This window comes from Trachymyrmex cornetzi, unplaced genomic scaffold (assembly GCF_001594075.2).
Source record: "Trachymyrmex cornetzi isolate Tcor2-1 unplaced genomic scaffold, Tcor1.1 scaffold1002, whole genome shotgun sequence".
NCBI lineage: Eukaryota > Metazoa > Arthropoda > Insecta > Hymenoptera > Formicidae > Trachymyrmex > Trachymyrmex cornetzi.
Window position 1 is genome coordinate 250374 of NW_017295547.1, and position 18014 is coordinate 268387.

An 18014-nucleotide genomic window follows, 5' to 3' on the forward strand; every position below is an offset into this window, starting at 1 on the left:
TTAGTCACTACGAGAGAGTGAATGGTCTCTCTCTCTCTCTCTCTCTCTCTCTCTCTCTCTCTCTCTCTCTCTCATCTCTCTCTCTCTCTCTCTCTCTCTCTCTCTGCGGTTGTATTTGACGGTAGGCCTTGCTATTCGGCGATCTTTAGAAATTAATATCTCGTTATTTTCTATTACGTCGTTTCTATTGCAAAATGTTAGATAACTTTTTCCATTTTCAGTTTAATTCGCTCACAAGATGAGAATCTCGTTATTCTGAGGCATTCTGTATATTGCTCCTATTTGTATCCCACACACATCTTTAGTTTTATTTATATTCTTGTTCCTAGTTTAAGTAGGTATTATTTTTAATTATTTTTATTTAAATAAACAAATGCAATAACGGAGATAACGATAGAACATGTTTTCTTGAGAACAATTCAATAAAATTAATATCGTACTTTATAAACTGTACCAATGGTTTTGACGTTTACTCACGATATTATGAGATGATCTGAGATGTAATATTAAACGTGGCTATAAATTATTTCTTGGATCAAGTTATTAATTAAGTTGTTTTCCGCTGTTGCAGGAGATATTACACAGAAGGGTTATGAAAAGAAACGGACGCGTCTACTTCAGCAATACGCTTCGAAGCAGATAGGTAAGTGTTTCGTTTTTTTAGAATTCATTAAAATTCTTTCAAGTAAACAGCGGGAGATATCATCGCGCAATATACGGTACGGAGCGGAAAAGTCAGCGAAGTGAAAATATTATTATCGCCCTACATATTCAGTCATATATTCGATTTCACATAAAGTATTATATTTTTCAAAGCAAGATTTTTAGATAAAGGTTTCAATATTTTGTTAAAAGCGCTTCCTTTTAATTTCCTTGATGAAGTCCTATTAATTATAGTTTGTAACATTTGGTCTACAAGAAAAAATATAAATCTTTTTATTTTACAATTAGGTGATACTTATCTCTCTCGTCGCATCTTGGTGCGCAATGTTGCATCATTGGGACGAAATGAGTTTGCAATATCAATCACGTTCTGATTCTCAAGAAACACGTGCTTCATTGTATACACAATAGTAAATGCAATCTGTATAAAAGGAAGGGACAAGACGCAATCTTCGCGGCACGCGTCACTTTAACATTCTGCACCTTATAACTGCAATATACAATTACTCTTGGTTGCGTTATGCGAGACACGGAACGCGGATTGAGAGAATCAAGAGAAAATAGCGTTTAACAAGAAGAAGAATGCGCGGCTTCGTGAGATATTACTTCTATTTAATTTACAGAACATTCGCCACTTTAAATGAGCTTATTTTGAGCTCTATGAAAATCGTATGGGAACAAATTTCAACAGTGATCAGTATTTCCACATCGCAGGTGCGAAGTGTAAAGCTCCATCTTACATAAGACACAGAACGCGAGTCGCAGGTCGCAAGATTAGAAACTAACGTATTTTAATTATAATCAGTTGCAGGACGCAGAACCCAGACAGCACACAACAACGTCCATTGGACGTCCAAATCTGGTTTTTATTTAGTACGTCGATGGATTTAATAATGAATATTTTTAAATGTACGTTATTCCACACACTAAGAATATTAACATTTGGATGTTTTAAAAATGTCTATCTTATGTATTTGCATCCCTAAATTTTCCATTGTAGAATAGTTATGAAATAGCATTTAATAGAATGATGTCTCACACTGTGATCACAGTGTGATCTAGAATGAAGTCAAGGTTGAAGTGAAATCATGGCTCTGATCCATGGACACGGTTTCTTATAACACTGGTATAAAAAAAAAACTGGTGTCATGTTACGAAAAGTGCTTAAATGTCAATAGTGACTATGTTGAGAAGTGACTTAGGAATCAAGTTAATAAAATAAAAAGGTGGCATAAAATTGTCTTATTTTTTATTTTCTTTTACTACAATAGGGAAGCTTAATATTTGGACGTCCCTCGTATATTACATTTCTTACCTTTTTTAATAAAAATTATTTTTAGTACTACTTCAGGAATTTAATTTTTTAATGCCTTTTAAATATTTATGTTTTAGTTATATAATAATAATAATATCAATATATTTAAAATAAAATATAAATTGCATATTGGACATAAACAAGTTAATCCGAAATTACATAAAAACGATTAACACTAAAGTCGTGTTCTGATATACTACTAGTAATGAAAATCTATAGTTCAAAATACGCACATTATAGATTTTCATTGTTAGCAGGGTATATCGGAACACGGCCTAAGTATACCTAAAATCCCCTGTACAGTTTAGCAATGCCTATAAAATGGCACATATAGATATAAAATATATGTATATGTCGAAATGTGTGTTTGGTGTGAATGTACGTACGTTTTTGCCACGTTGGTAGCGCCATTGTATGGACATCTCAATCAAAAGATGTCTAGGCATTTGCCAGAGACATCATTACCCTACATAAAGGGACCCTAAGTATACCTACCTACGTGTATAAATTTAAACAGGTAAAATAATAGCTGCTCCCCCCCTCTCCCTTTCCCCCTACTCATAGACCACAATTGAATATAATTAATTGAATCAAAAATTCCAGTCTCATTCAATTGCTTGACGAGCAGATTATCTCTTATCTGCTAGAATTCGCTGAATATATGAAATAAGTTCAGCCCCGCCATGAGAAAAAATATATTTATTTCTGGAATACTGAGGATGGCCCGAATTGGAGCCGAAACGTCTGTCTGTTAGGATTTTTAAAAGTATTACTTATAAATTTTTTCTATTCTGCACGAACTACCGCAGTTGTGACTCTCATTAGCCCAATATTGTTTATATTATTTGACATTCTCGAGAGTTATGATTTAAGTTTATTGAAATAAATTCTATTTTAGTACGTTATATCCCTAAAAAGAGGATATTTTTGGGATGTCCAAAAAACTAACACTGTAAACGTCCAATATGTCCAATATGCATTTTTAAAACATCACTGTGCTGTCTGGGAACGCAAGACACAGGAAATTGGATGAACTCCAACTTGCGCGTCCTGCGTCCTATCGTATTGCAACCTACGACCTATTATAATCTGAAATACGTTTCACTTGCGACGTATGATCTGCGTTCTACGTCTTATATATGTACAAGTGTCGTTTGAAAAGTTTTGAGTCTAACATAGAAATAAGTTTTTTTTTTTGGTCAAATTTAAACAGTTTTATTTTTCAACGTAGTCTCCTTTTAAGTCGATACATTTTTCCCAACGATGTTCCTACCCTTTTAACCCATTCAAATAACGGTTGGCGTCTTCCTCTGCAAAATAGGCTTTTACGGATGCGATGATCTGCTCGTTCGATGAAAATCTGTCCTCCAAGCCAAACTTTGAGCCTAGGAAACAGAAAAAAGTCGCTGGGGGCCAGATCTGGTGAATACGGTGGGTGATCAATCAATTTGAATCGCAATTCGTGAATTTTTGCTATGGCGACCGTCGAAGTGTGAGACGGTGCGTTACCTTAATGGAACAGCACTTTCTTTTTCTTCAAATGCGTCCGTTTTTTCGCAATTTCTACCTTCAGAGCTTAATGATACTTAAAGTACACCCTCGTTATTGTTTTATCTTTTTCAAGATAGTCGATGAACACAATTCCATGAACAATCGCCATCACCTTCTCGGCCGATGAAACCGTCTTTGCCTTCTTCGGAGCAGATTCACTCTTCGCAATCCACTGTTTTGACTGTTCCTTTGTCTCAGGAGTGAAATGGTAGATCCACGTTTCATCAACATTTATTAATCGACGTAAAAAATCCGACTTGTTTCGCTTAAACCACTCCAATATAGAGTCTTGAAAATATTCGTTCGAATGTGTTTTTGATCCACAGTGAGCAAGCGCGGCACTCAACGCGGGGTTAGCTTACGCATACCTAATTCTTCAGTCAATATATGATAAACACATTCTTTCGATATGCCCACAGTCTTTGCTATCTTTCTAACCTTGATTCGACAGTCGTCCAGTATCATTTGGTGAACTTTTTCGATGTTATCGGTGGTGGTTGCAGTTGTTGGCCGTCCCGAACGCTCATTATCAGCTAAGCTGGTACGAGCATGTTTAAATTCAGCTGCCCGTTTTTTCACGGTGACAAATGATGGGGTAGAGTCCCCCTAAACAGCGTCCAACTCGGCTTTAATTTGCGCAAGCATTGCCTTTCAAATGCAACAACTTAATCGCGATATTTCGATTTTTTCCATTTTTACAAAAACACTGACAAACAACTAAACGTCCAAAATGGCTACAATTTTCACTGGCTGTATTTTTCAAAGCATATACGATTGTAGTACCAGAATGATTTTTACGAATAATGTCTTCATGTTGAGAGAGAAAGAGAGAGACTCAAAACTTTGCAAACAACCTACATAGATCGGGCATAATGCGAATCATATCCGAGTCGCCAACCGTTACTACCACAATTGTCGCGATCGTTTACGTGAGATTTTGTCTTCTCGTCGCAAATTACTGGAGACACAGAATTGCGTAGTTTTCACGCGTTATTTGCTGGTTTGTGCAAGCTGCATTCCGTAAACGCGTCTCTTCGATGGCACCCCATTGCCTATTAATTTAATTCTTTTACGGTCTATTTTCCATTTTAATAATGAAATTAAAATGTGAAATTATAACCAAAATATTAAAATAATGGAGTTTATTTAAACATTCTCGGAAAAATTTTTTATGTATAATTACAAATAATTGTGTATAATATTATATATGTATAATCATATATTATATACATTCATATAATTTTATATAATTATATATGGAACTTTTTTCCTGGGATTGCAGTCTGCGCATCTGCATGGTGGTCAAGATTTTAGCTTCGATAAATTATCTAATATAAAAAAAATTGACTTTTTTACATTTTCCATTTATTATTTCCGATTCACGAAGGGAATTAAAAAGTTTTATTTTTCACGACACTCAACATGTTTACCATGGGATTTTTTTTTTTTTTTTTGAAAAATTCTGTTCTTTTAGTTACACACAACTTGAGAAAAAAAATTAAAAAGAAAAACCCTTCGAGAAGGCTTTTTTTAATTTTTTTTGTTATAATATTTCCAATGTAGGTTTGTATTACAAATGTTACTTTATAAAACTTCAAATTAATCAATAAAAACATGCTTAAATTATGGCTATCACATTTCTAAAATAATATTTTTTAAAAATCGCGTTTAAAGACGAGCTGTAAATTTTGCAATTTTTAATGGTTTATAGTTTTTTTTAATATTTATCTACAACGACTAATCTATATTCACTTTTGTGACTTGAAACTAATGGAAAAATAAAAAGAATTTCCATTTTTTTTTTTAATTTCTAAAGTCCTATAATCTCCCTTAAGTACATAAATACGAATATAAATTTTATTATTTTATATTCTTTATTGTTTCGGAATCTCTTTATACTAACGCAAAATCTAGTTAGAATTTGATAGATAATAAATATATAATATTTGAGAATTTCTCTCTCTCTCTCTCTCGTATGTTTCCAATATGGAGTCATCTCGTATACGAGCGGGCCTTTGCGTCCACAGCTGCGATCGGTAGAATAGGTGCAGTTTATCGGCTTGCAGTTTAACTGTATCTGCACACGGAAGAAGTGCTTCCGCGTTATTCGCTCGTTATATACGTGCATCTGCTATTGTCGTGAACGCGAACTATAAGCGATAGTTTTCTAACTGCTGTTGCTAAATCAGATAACGAGAAATTCTTTTATGTAATTCCTTCGTGCGATTTAAGCGAAATACTATGCTTATGATTAATTTTTTAGATAAAGTAAATCATTATAGCAGAATTGCACCGCAAAATAATGAATTGTGAAAAGAAGTCAGCTGCATATAGGATGCTTTACATGCTGCTTTTGACGTTTGCTTCTTTTATCATCAGATTTTTGTTCTTAAAGTGAATTTTTGGCTGACAAAATCGTCAGCATTAAACCATTTACGCATTGGTAAATAGTATATAAATTATAAGCGTTTTTGAAATAATTTGATGGAAACAGCCAATCACGTAAGTGCAATATATGCCGAATTATTGACCAATCGTCCGCTGATTTATTTACCAATGCGTTTACATGAAGCTATACCTCTAAATTCGGAGTACAAATTTCTAAATAAAAATGATATTTCGGATTACGCAACAGGAGATATTTTTTTTACGATGCTTTTACGATATTTTTTTTTACGGCGATTTTACGACGCTATTTTTATACACTTTTAGCAAGCTTCTTAATTTGTTATTCGGTAGCAAATTTGCTACTGAAGCGGATTCAGTAGCAAAAGCTTCTAAACGCTTCGTTCTTATTCAAAATTTTTAAGTCGCAGTGTTTAATAGTTGCTGCGACAAAGTTGAACATGCCCAACTTTAACTCTGTTGTCAAGCGATTTTAACAGTAATGTCTAAACACTCTCCGTAACAATATGGTAGCAAATAAATCAGCGGGCGATTGGCGAATTATTCGACGTATTGCGCATGCGCGAGATGTCTCTAAAACGTTGGCGACTTTATATCCCAAATAGCATGAAGCTTCAAAATGTCCGCGATAAGGTTGTCACAGTTTATTAACCATAGTATTTTTATCCAGTAAAACTGGACAAAATACAGTTGAACAAATAAATGGAGAACGTTTTTTATATACCAATTAATATTCAATAAAAGTTAATTTTTAATTTTAAAATTGCAAAAATATTGAAAAGAGAATTTAAAAACAAGCTTATTTTACGCAACCTATAGAGATAAATACCTTAACCGATTTAGATGGATCTTAAGTGCTTGTAAATTCTGTGTGAATTTATATATGCTCTATGTATGTAATCTTTTAAAATGCGCGTCGAAATGATTTTTCGGTCTTGAAACGCAAACTCTCCTAAACTACCGCAATATTACGAGTTAAATTGACTAGCAATTTAACAATTTGATGCTCTTTACGCCGCATCTTAAAACGATCTTAATAATGTTGAATGTCATATTAAAATCTTTAATAATTACGACGCTTAGGACGCTCGCACGGAGTGTCAGAGATCCAGGTTCGATTCCCAGCCGAGGTAATATTTTTCGCAATAAGAATTAATTATTTTACTATGTTATTCAGCATTATCAAGAGCGTTTTAAAATGCGTAAAAAGCGGCAAATTGTTAAATTGCTAGTCACTTTAACTTGTGATATTACTGCGGTAGTTTAGTAGAATTTGTGTTTCAAGACCAAAAAATCATTTCGGCGCGCATTTTAAGGTATACTTACGTACTATATAAATTCACATAGAATTATACAAGCATTTAAGATTCAGCTAGAGACCGTTTAAGGCATTAATTTCTATAGATTGTGTTTCTCGTATATGGTCCTATGAAATTCAATACAGTTTTTTTTTGCTTTAAGGGAATCCTAAACATGTTTGTTTTACCTATTAAGTAGGATGATTTATTTACATAGACGAATTATGTGTTATTGTCACATCACATATCTTAATCTTGTACCGCCAAAAATTAGAGATACATGTCGAAATAAAAACCCTACGTAAATTATGAGGGACATAAGTATAACCACCAAACATAAAAAGGGAAACGTTATCTCGAAATCAGAAGTTATCCGAAGTAATTGTGAGGAGAAAAAATTTACGGTTACCCATTCGATCTAGACTTTAGGGCGGTTTTCCGTTAGTCCGTTCTTATTTCAGGACTATCTTAATTCTTATATCTTAAGACGTTAATACGGCCTGATTGATTCGTGACTTCTTAAGACTGTATTTAAGACAGTTTTGAATATAACATCTGACTATGAATACCGGCCTTAATATCAGTGCTTTATCTGTATGATCGTCTTGGAAATGATTATATTCCATGACATGTGACATAGCTCTGTTCTCGATCGTTTGTTAAGAAGTCGAAATGCTGGGAGTACATTTGAAATGTCGAGGCGTACACGAGATACGTACGAGAAGCCTTATTTCTCCAAAAGAAAAGTACCGCGTGTTCGATAAAAGTGATACCTCCATTGAATCGTTATATTTATTATTACCTTGTGAATTTCGTATCTTGGGTGAATATACTGGGAAAAATACCTTTTATTAGAAAAAAAAAAAACCTCTTATTAGTGTGTAACTCGAAATGTCATTTTCATTTAGAAAGTACTCCGAATTTAGAGTACTGTGCGATAGAAGGTTAAAAGTGTACTATATCAATATTTCACGCGCAACATAAATTTATGTATAACGATAGTATTTTAATTAAACATTTAAGTCCAATTCTAAGAACTTAACGATGTTTCTTCATGCAAACTACTAGTCTGTGGTCTCCTATTTCGTAGATACAGATTACAGCTTTTATATCAAAGCAAATGTTATCACGACATGACAGTTTTAGACCTTCGTGAACCTGGCGCCCAACTTAAAAATAAAAATGGATACCATAACGCGTTTGTACTTCTTTTGTATCTATTTGTACCGATCGTTATTTCGTTTGTGTGTCAAAGAATAAAAAAAAGAAGTGAAAAATAAGAAATTATCAGCGCGCAACTATAAAATTTTTAATTTTTTGTTTTTATACCATTTGAAAGAAAATCGTTTGTACCCGTTTGTACCGTTTTCCTTTTTCTTTGTACCTCAAAGGCTTCGGAGATACAGTGGTTTTCAGTTTTAGAGCAATCCTTACACAGGGAATTTATCCTGTTTTAAACTAATTTTTGCCCTTTTAAATATATTACCGACACTTTATTAGCCTATGAATCAATTTTTTATTGGATATGTAATAACTTTTTATTTTTCAGACATTAACAATTTACCTAATTGTTTAAATGAGACGTATGAGGTCTCAAAAAAAGCAAGACATATGTTTAAAAAAATGGAAGTCCTGTAGGCCGATTTTTGTGGAAAAGACGCTATAAAAACCAGGGCTGATAGTGTAGTGTAACGGAACTCCTACGTTTAACGAGCAGGAGGCACGGGTTGCCGATATCGGATTGAATTAAACTTTTACAGAAATTATATTTTTGTGGATTGGAACAATTTTAGGGGATGAAGCGGAAAGAATTCGAAAAATCAAAAAATAAGAACCACCCTATTTAAAGATCATCATTATTTTGGCTTTACAGCTCTTTATGAGCCCCGACCTGCTTTAGAACATTCTCCCATTTGCTCCTATTCAGCGCTTTTCTTCTCCATTCCCTCACTCCTATAGTCCCTCTCAAGTCCTCTACGTTATCCACGAAATGCAGTCTTCCTCTGCGTCATTGTACCATTGGTTGTTGTAGCATCGATATATGCGTGAGGTTTTCGAGTCCATCCTGATCACGTGTCTCATCCAACTTAGACGATTGATTTTTATCCTCCTCACAATATCACAATCGTTGTATAGTTAATATAATTCATGGTTATACTGCTTCCTCCATCTCCACGATCCATAATCGTGCCATATATTCTACGTAGTACTTTACGTTTGAAACATCCCAGTAATTCTTCATTTCTTTGTAAGTGTCCATATCTCCACATCATATGTTTGTATGACATTAGCGTTTTGTACAGCTTATACTTTGTCTCGAGATTTGAGTTGTGAGGCCAGCCCGAAATATTTCTTATTAGTTAGCAGGATCCGCCGCTTGATTTCTGCCGTAATTTCATTTGATGCGTTTACCACTGATCCAAGATAAATAAATTCACTAATCGATTCTATTTCTCTTCCATCTATTTGTAACGGTCGGTTTAGCTTTGACCGAGGAGCACGCATATATTTAGTTTTATTGGCATTTATTACCAATCATAACATATAATATTATATGTATGTAATGTAAAACTATAGTAAATTAACTTCCGTCTCTCGCTTGTTCCTTGTCCGATCTATCACATTTCTTACAGTACAATTCAGTAGGCCCACCCTATAGTTATCTAGTGTTTCAATGAGCATCCTCAATGCTCCTGTCCTATGCAGTGTACGGGTGTTCCACGTTCTAATTCTGATGTCCTTACTTCGGTTTCATAATATATGTTTTTTTACTAGAATAGGTTGCTAGCCCCTTTACATCTGAGGGCCATTTCTCTCTTCCTCATTAGCTCTGACCCTGCTTTCCACTGGGGATGGTCGCTCAATCTCTAGCTGAGTTGCTTAAATTAACCTGCGTAACTTTCTATTGCGTTTCATGGAAGTGAGAGTAGGAATTGAGTAGGAGAGGCTATGCGATGCTAACTGGAACCGGCATCGTATGCATGCACTATTTCATTCGAACCTCCCTATTTAGAGATGGTATACATTAAAAAACAGCAACGCGATTCAATTCTTCATGATCACCATGGGTCAAAATAATTCGAGCATCATCTTTCACGCTAGATTTCAGAATCTTTCTGGCTTCAGAAGAGGATGCGTACCCCAAATCTACTGGAGGTTTGATGAAGCTTCAACTATCGATAGAAATGCTTTTTAACCCTTCATAGTCACACTTGAAAAAAGCCACACGATGGTTACCCTGGGTTAAAATGACCCGAATCATTTCTGAAGTGTTACCACTTATCAATAGTATTAATTTCAGTAACTTAAAAAAATTATAGTATCTAATTTCATCCTTTAAGAAAATGGAACAATGATGTTGTAATAAAATATTTAATTTTAACACTAAAAAAAATCATAAACATGTTAACTTCGGAAAAATGAGTATTTTTACTTACAAAATCATAACTTTTTAAATTTATAATAATTTTAAATGCAGTTTTATATAGCCTAATATTCTTGAAATGATGTACTTTAAATAAAAATAATATGGCTATATGCGTTTCAAAAAAGATATTTATTTTGAAGGTAGAAGGTGGTCGGTTTATAAGTGTAAAAAGAATGTTAAATTTGGATAAAAGGTTATTTATTATTGGTTTAAGTTATTATTAATGTAAATATTATTATAGTAATACTAAAGGTAAATATAAATGAAAAACGTAAAATACAAAAAATACATAGAAAACATTACTCTTCGCCACCACAATCTCAGTAATATGTGATAAACACAAATAGAGTTTGACAAATAGAGAGAACATTCTTCCTTCATCGTTTTTTTATCCTTGAAGGACACAATCCACATCTTGCTTATTTATGACAAATTCGATTAACAAAATTATTTAACAAAAGATTTGTGTACAGAAATACTAAAAATTTGATTGATAAAATTGTTCGATAAAAACCAAATGTGTCTCTCAGTTTTTTACACGATTAGAATTTGTTACATTTTATGATACATAGACAGTTTTGCAGGGAGATTCTGTATGTTGATTTACATTTTGCTTTTTCAATTTTCTTAATATTAGGATTTTGATTAAGTGCTAAGAGCAGGCATAAAAATTACGCTCTTACAACGTGAAAAATAAAATAACGCCACTATAGTGGATGATCGTCCTGTAAAGATCTGGAGACACTGGTAGTATCTCGGCGCTAAGCTACGCGCAGCGGCCACTGCCGTGCCTCCTTTACGCGAACCGACGAGTTTTAGCGTTACGTAGAAAAAAGTTGGAATCGTTTCTTCCGACTAATTTTTTGTTGGATTTAGAAACTCATTTGGATTGATTTGCGATTAACAATAGCAAAGTAGAGAAAAGATGTACTAACTCCCAGCGTTTCAAAGTTAGATACCAGTGTTCGAAGTACAATGATGATAACTTTTGCGCCTCGCAGTCGAGCTCTCATAGTGTCCTTTTTCTGTCTATGTGTCGTTGTTGTTGTTGTTATGTTGCATGCAGGCGGTCGACTAGCGCCTGGGGGAATCGCCAGTCCCGCGAGTTCTGGCGGCTCCACAGGGAACGTTGGGAACTCGAATTCTGCTACTGCGGCAGCGGCAGCGGCAGCGGCGGCGGCAGCTAGACGCGGTAATCGCAGACTGACACGCAATGAGAGCCGTTACCATTCCGGTGAGTACATCTCTCGCATTAGATATACGAGGACCATTCAAGTAGGAAATGTGGGTATTGGTAATTTATCAGCTCCATTTCTACCGTATCATTTCTACTGTTCGAAAATCATTCAATTCTGCTCGAGCAGCTTTAACAAATACACCTCCGTAAGTGTTTACCTTTATTTCCCAACCTTCAAATAACTTCCGACTATCCTTGATATTTACCTCCTTGAAGTTCACTTAACTATCGAGGATAGTAAAAAGTCATTTGGTGATTAGCATGTAAAGGTAAATATTTCGGGTAAGTACGCCCATCAATGGACCCCCCCCCCCCCAGAAATTAATTCATAACAATTATATTTTTACACCGAAAAACAAATTGTATAGTACATATACTTTCGAAAACCTTTTACTTTCAGAATACTATCTTTGAAAAAAAATTCATTCATCTTGTGAGACTAGACATTCATTACTTAATTTTCTATGATTATTTATTGGATTACGTTGCCATGGATAGACCACCAGTTATTCATCATTGGACTATCTGAATCGAACATTAAACAATTATACTTCAAAATATTGGGTCAAATAATGAAAATTTACTGAAAATATAATGTTTATTAAGTCGTTCTTGAAAGAATTTTTATATTTATTATAATGATAAATATATTATTTTTGGCTCTATTGAATAAAATTCAAATAAATACAAATTAAAAGCTATTAGAGCCTGGTTGGTTAACTTATGCCAAATTTTATACTTAGCATAAATTAAGTAGCCAGGCTCTTAATTTGTATTTATTCGAGTCTTGTATTTACGTATACAAATCGTATACAAAATTTATAAAACTATATTACAAGCTAAACATATTTTATAAATAATACATATTTTGTATAAAATAATTGAAAAATTATAAAATAAAATAAACATTTAGGTATACCAATTGCATCTATCACGCAAAATTGTCTACGTAAAATAGCAAATATAATATAGAATTTATTTAATTAAAATATAATATAAACTATAATATAAAATATAAATTTTTATAAAAAAACAAAATAGTGATATAATAGAACAAATAATTACACACAGAACTCTGTCTTATGCTTTATTACTGGATTGGTAAGCATTTCTTAAGGCCGTAATTACCATACCCATTTGTTTCATACAATGTGTCATGGATTAACCATTCATTGGCTCGTCGTGTTGTCCATTTCGAAATGTATTAATTATCACATAATCTATAATACTGTACCTAAATGTAAATAGTTGCCGAAAGTAAAGTATCCCATTTTAAAGCGTATGTCTTCAACTTTAATGAACTATTGAGGTTAATAAGGTATATTTCCGTTAAATAGTTTTAGAAATCTATGCAAAATCGGGGAAAATAAGATCAAAATGCATAAAAACGTATCTTGCGAAATTGCAGCGTTTTTGCTGCGCCTATCTGAATGTAATTAATATGACGGCTGTTTCTTTACTATAATAGTTTACAATTTCTTCACCACAAATGCTGCGACATCACGTATAATAATAAAAATATTTAACTGGTCCATCCGTTGCACCGGTCCATCGATGGCATATTCACCCTACCTGTTTTTTTATAAAGTCGGCATAAATTGCATTTATACCTTTACGAGAACTTGGCACTCGACTTTAAAAAATTTAAATTTTCGAAAAAAATATTAGTGTTTTGATTGTAATAACATTGTTTTTGTTTGTAATTCCATATATTAAAAAATAGTAAATTAAAAAAAAATAAATCATCCGACTTTCAGATAAACAAAAAAAATGCCAATGTATATTGATTTAGAATTGTTTGTAATTGTTTATAGTGATGTTCTGATTTTTTGTAGTTGAGCCGTAAGAGAGAATTACAATAAATTAACTACAAACTAAAAATGCAATTTTGCCAACTTTGAGATATCTCAAATCCGCTTGCGACATCTTTTTTAGAATGGTTTGTAGTTGTTTGTAGTGATTTTTCTTTTGTAGTTACGGAAGTATTAACAAAAATAATGTTACTACACTCAACTACAAACAAAATACTAGCATTTTTTAAATTGAAAACTTAGAGTTTTAAACGGATGCTAAGTTCACAAAGATATCATTTAATGAATTTTTAAAAAAGTAAGGTCTTATGATTTTATGATCGACAATCCTATAACAAATATTTAAGAGATTACACCACTTTGAAACTTAAAAAAAATCGAAATTTCTTTCACTTAAATGAAATAGCTTATACATGTAAAAATATAACTCCACTAATTGAAATGGAAAATTCCAAGTATTTACAAAGTCACAACTGATTTTTATAAGCGCGTCCCCTCACGATCGGCGCGCCGTGCGCTGCTCCGAAAGTTCGGAGCAGCTGCCTCATCAGATATGAAAAGACACAGTAGCAATAGGTTTCCGTAGGTAACTATAGATATCAGTAGAAATTTCGTCCGTTATATAACTCGAGTAGCCAGTATACAGCTGTTTTTCAGTGTAAATAGATATGCCAAACGGCGTTTGACGATTCGTGTTGGAAAATCCGCTATCACGTTTGAAAATATATTTATTATAATGAAAAGCGATAAAAGAATAGTGTGTACCATAAAGAAAGGCTGTAAAACTAGTACTACACGTGCTAGCAGATGCGTGTAGACTGTAACTGTTATAACTTCTGCGTGAAAGCGGACGTTCGATGCATCAAAGTAGCGGAGCGCTCCTTGACCGAAGCGTCAAAAAAGGCTTCACAGAGCCTTAAAATCAAACCGAAAAGAGGCTGAAGAGGTTTATATCAATATTGAAGGACAGTTATATGGCGCAGGCATTGCAGACTAAAGGTAATTTGTACATTTTTTAATTTTAAACACGAAACATCGTATTGAAAACCGTTAAACGCGCGTTTTCTCAATACGTCATTTTTCAAAACGGCGTACATCATAACTTCTACAATTTTCATTCGATTCACTTGAAAAAAATCCTTTTTTTTTCTACGTGCCCTACGAGCGGAGATATTACGACGCAAATTACTCTGAATCTTTCAATTTTATCATCACTTTAAGAAACGTCGTCATTATTAACATCGTTGTCGTCCAAAGCAGAACGGCAGGAATTTTTGGCACTAGAGGGCAGGCGCTGTCGAGCATGGTTGGGTGCGTACGGAAACACTGCCAATGTCGAACATAGCCATTCTCTGCACTTTTCTCTTTCTACATTCTGCAAAGATCAGGAGTGCGTCCGAAAAGCGTGTGTCATGTTCATCGACCAAAAGAGAAATATATGTTTCGTTTTTCTTCGTTTTTTTTTTTCAATAACAGATGACTTTTGACTTTGTGTTATCTATCCAACCTGCAAACCAGCATTGCACGTGACCACACATAACGGCTGTGACGCGTGCAGCGCAAATTATTCAAAATGAAATATCAAGATTATCGTCGAGGAATTAAGTGTCTAGGTGTTGTCTACGTGTTCGCCGAGGAAGTGGATTATCTAGGTGTTTGCCATCGATGAACTGAATGTCCAGGTGTTTGCTATCGAAGAATTAAGTGTCTAGATTATAAGGAACATTGTTATTGTCATTATCGTCAACCAGAGCAAAAAAAAATATGCGATTGCAGCGTCTTATATCAATCATGTGGAATCCCCCGCATGAACAGACTCTGTATGACAAGTGAAATTATGGACGTTTTGCATCAAGGGCACAGTGTAATATAATGAACATTACATCTTTGTCATTTATCAACGTTAAACTAACGTTAAATATAGATGAAATAATTCGCTGTATTGTATCCTTGTTGCAAAACGTCCTGTAACAGTTGTATGTAGATACTATAATCGTACTCGCGAGTGATGGCACAACTTTGTCGCGTCCTCCACTAGATTTTCAGAATCACACTATCTTACTTCCAGAATCATTAATTAAGCGGATCTTTAACAAGTTGCTATAAGTGCTCTCTAAATGTGAGTTGGGCGCCAGGTACGAGAAAGGGTGCTACTCTTTCGTTAATTTTCGATTAATTCGCAGTATTCACTCTCAATAACGGTTCGCGACGGCAGAGAGGGTGGTTCGTTACAGACAGGAAGAATGTCGGAGGTTGAAAGAAATAGGTTGAAAGAACGGCACGTAAGTTAACGAAGAAAATATAGTATAGTAACAAATATATTCTGTCAACGTCAAATTACAGAGGATCTTTATAAAGTACAATCTTCGAGCCAGGCTTTTCTTTCGGAGTTTCGCGACGAAGATAATACAATCCGATTATGCAAGATCACAAAATTTCGACGTTACCACAGTTCTTACTATTGTCGAATACTAAAGGCGAATAAATGTGACACAAACTTTACTTTACCACTAAGAGCGTATCACATCAGTACGCAAAAGCTCGTATAATCGCAAAGAACAATATGACGCAAAAAGGTAATAGCTACGCTGAATATTTCTTTGCGCGGAGATTCGAAAATGACTTTTAGGCTGTGAAACAGAATTACTCTCAACATACGATTACGCATTAGGTAGGATATGACTCGGCTGTGGCAAGGGACGAGCCCTATTTGGCAACAGGCAATTCTCTAAAAGGGGCGTTTGGGCGGATGACACGCGGCTTGCAATCATTATATTACGCGGCAACTGGAAAGTCGGCCGCTCGAAATCTTTAAGGGTCTTTAACGTGTGATCTATCTACCCGACGCCAAGAATCTTGCGATCGGCGGCTTTATTACAAATAACGTGACACTCGTATCACCGAATTTGCTCCTTCTCGATCTCTCCGATCTCTCGGCCCGGTCGCTTTGGTACTCTCTTCGGTATCCGTTGCTCGATAACTCGCTTCCTCATGTGAGATCGCACGTCCTCCCTTACAAACAGCTGGCTCGGCCACAACACGAGTATCGATCAGGATTTTTCTGTCATTTTGACATCAAAATAACGTTAAAGACGTCATTTTGCCATCAAAATGTAATTTATTCTGAAATTTTATGTTACAAATAAAGTATACTTGTACTTGTATCTCGGTACATTTTTTTCCAGAGTATCTATATCTGTACTTAAGTACTGACCTAGGTAACCTAGGTACTAAAAATAGAGTACATTGCACTGATATTACATGTCAATATGTTAATAAATTTATAATCTTGTAAAAATAACATCGGATCACTTTATAATTTTTATTTCTTTAATATATTTTTACGAAAAAGAGGAAAACATATTTAGCCATATTGGGTACATACGTAACTAATCTGATCGAAATACTACTTTTTAAAATCTTTACTGTGTCTATGTAAATATTTGAAAATGTTGTATGTTTCTTTTAATATTCGGTAATTATATTTCCTCTTTTGAGTCATCCGTTTTTACTTTTGGACTCGGTAAAAAAATTTAGAATAAATTGCAAAACTTAGATAGGCCGTATAGAGTTCAATTATTTTATTACATGTCATTTTATGAAACAGTTTATACCATTTGGAAAATATCCGTTCTAGTTTTACGTATACATATTGTATATGAGTTGAACGACTATTAACGATAAATGAATTCTATTTTTGGTAACTATAGTATTCTTTGGCTCAATCTATAATGTGCTCGAAATATAATTAAGAAGGAACGAATAAAATCTGTACATCTTGCAAGTAACAGTATGTAAAAGTTATTCATTTATCTCGTCGTGTCCGTGATTGTTTCGGTAGACACAATTACATGTCTCATAGGGCGGTATTCATAGTCCGTTCTTATTTCAGACTATCTTAAGTAATGTCTTAAGGGAGGGGTATAGTTAATTCGCGGTCAAAAGAAGGCATGTTTTTATGAATTTTTTTAGGCGCTCTGGTTAGTGCCAGTGTATTGAAATAAAATTATAATAATAAAACTACATCTCAAGAATATTCAGTAAAAATTTGGACGCAAAAAATTAAAAACTGTGCAAATGGCACGCGATCGACGGAGGCGCCTCGAAAAAAAGACAGTCCTGCGGTGCGCAACATTTCTCGGCACTGAATCATCTGAAATCAAAAAACCAAAACTTTTTAGTTAGTTTATGAGTTTCTTGAGGTAACGCTGTCGAGTTTTTTTTTTTAGTGATTATTTTTTATTTAACAATGATAAATAAATCGGAATTTTGAGTAAAAATCGTACTTTTTTTTTCAAGATGTTAC

General features: G+C 34.1%; 1 protein-coding gene across 4 annotated transcripts in view; it reads left to right on the plus strand.

The window, feature by feature from the left end:
• Positions 1 to 18014, plus strand: part of DIP2 (disco-interacting protein 2) — a 46159-nt gene that overhangs the window by 17748 nt on the left and 10397 nt on the right. For 3 of the 4 annotated variants that reach the window (XM_018501911.1, XM_018501919.1, XM_018501936.1), the window contains 2 exons: positions 572 to 643; positions 11727 to 11894. In XM_018501911.1, the coding sequence (XP_018357413.1) occupies positions 572 to 643; positions 11727 to 11894 (240 nt within the window). The remainder of the gene's footprint in view (positions 1 to 571; positions 644 to 11726; positions 11895 to 18014) is intronic. The other variant, XM_018501928.1, reaches the window with a different exon arrangement.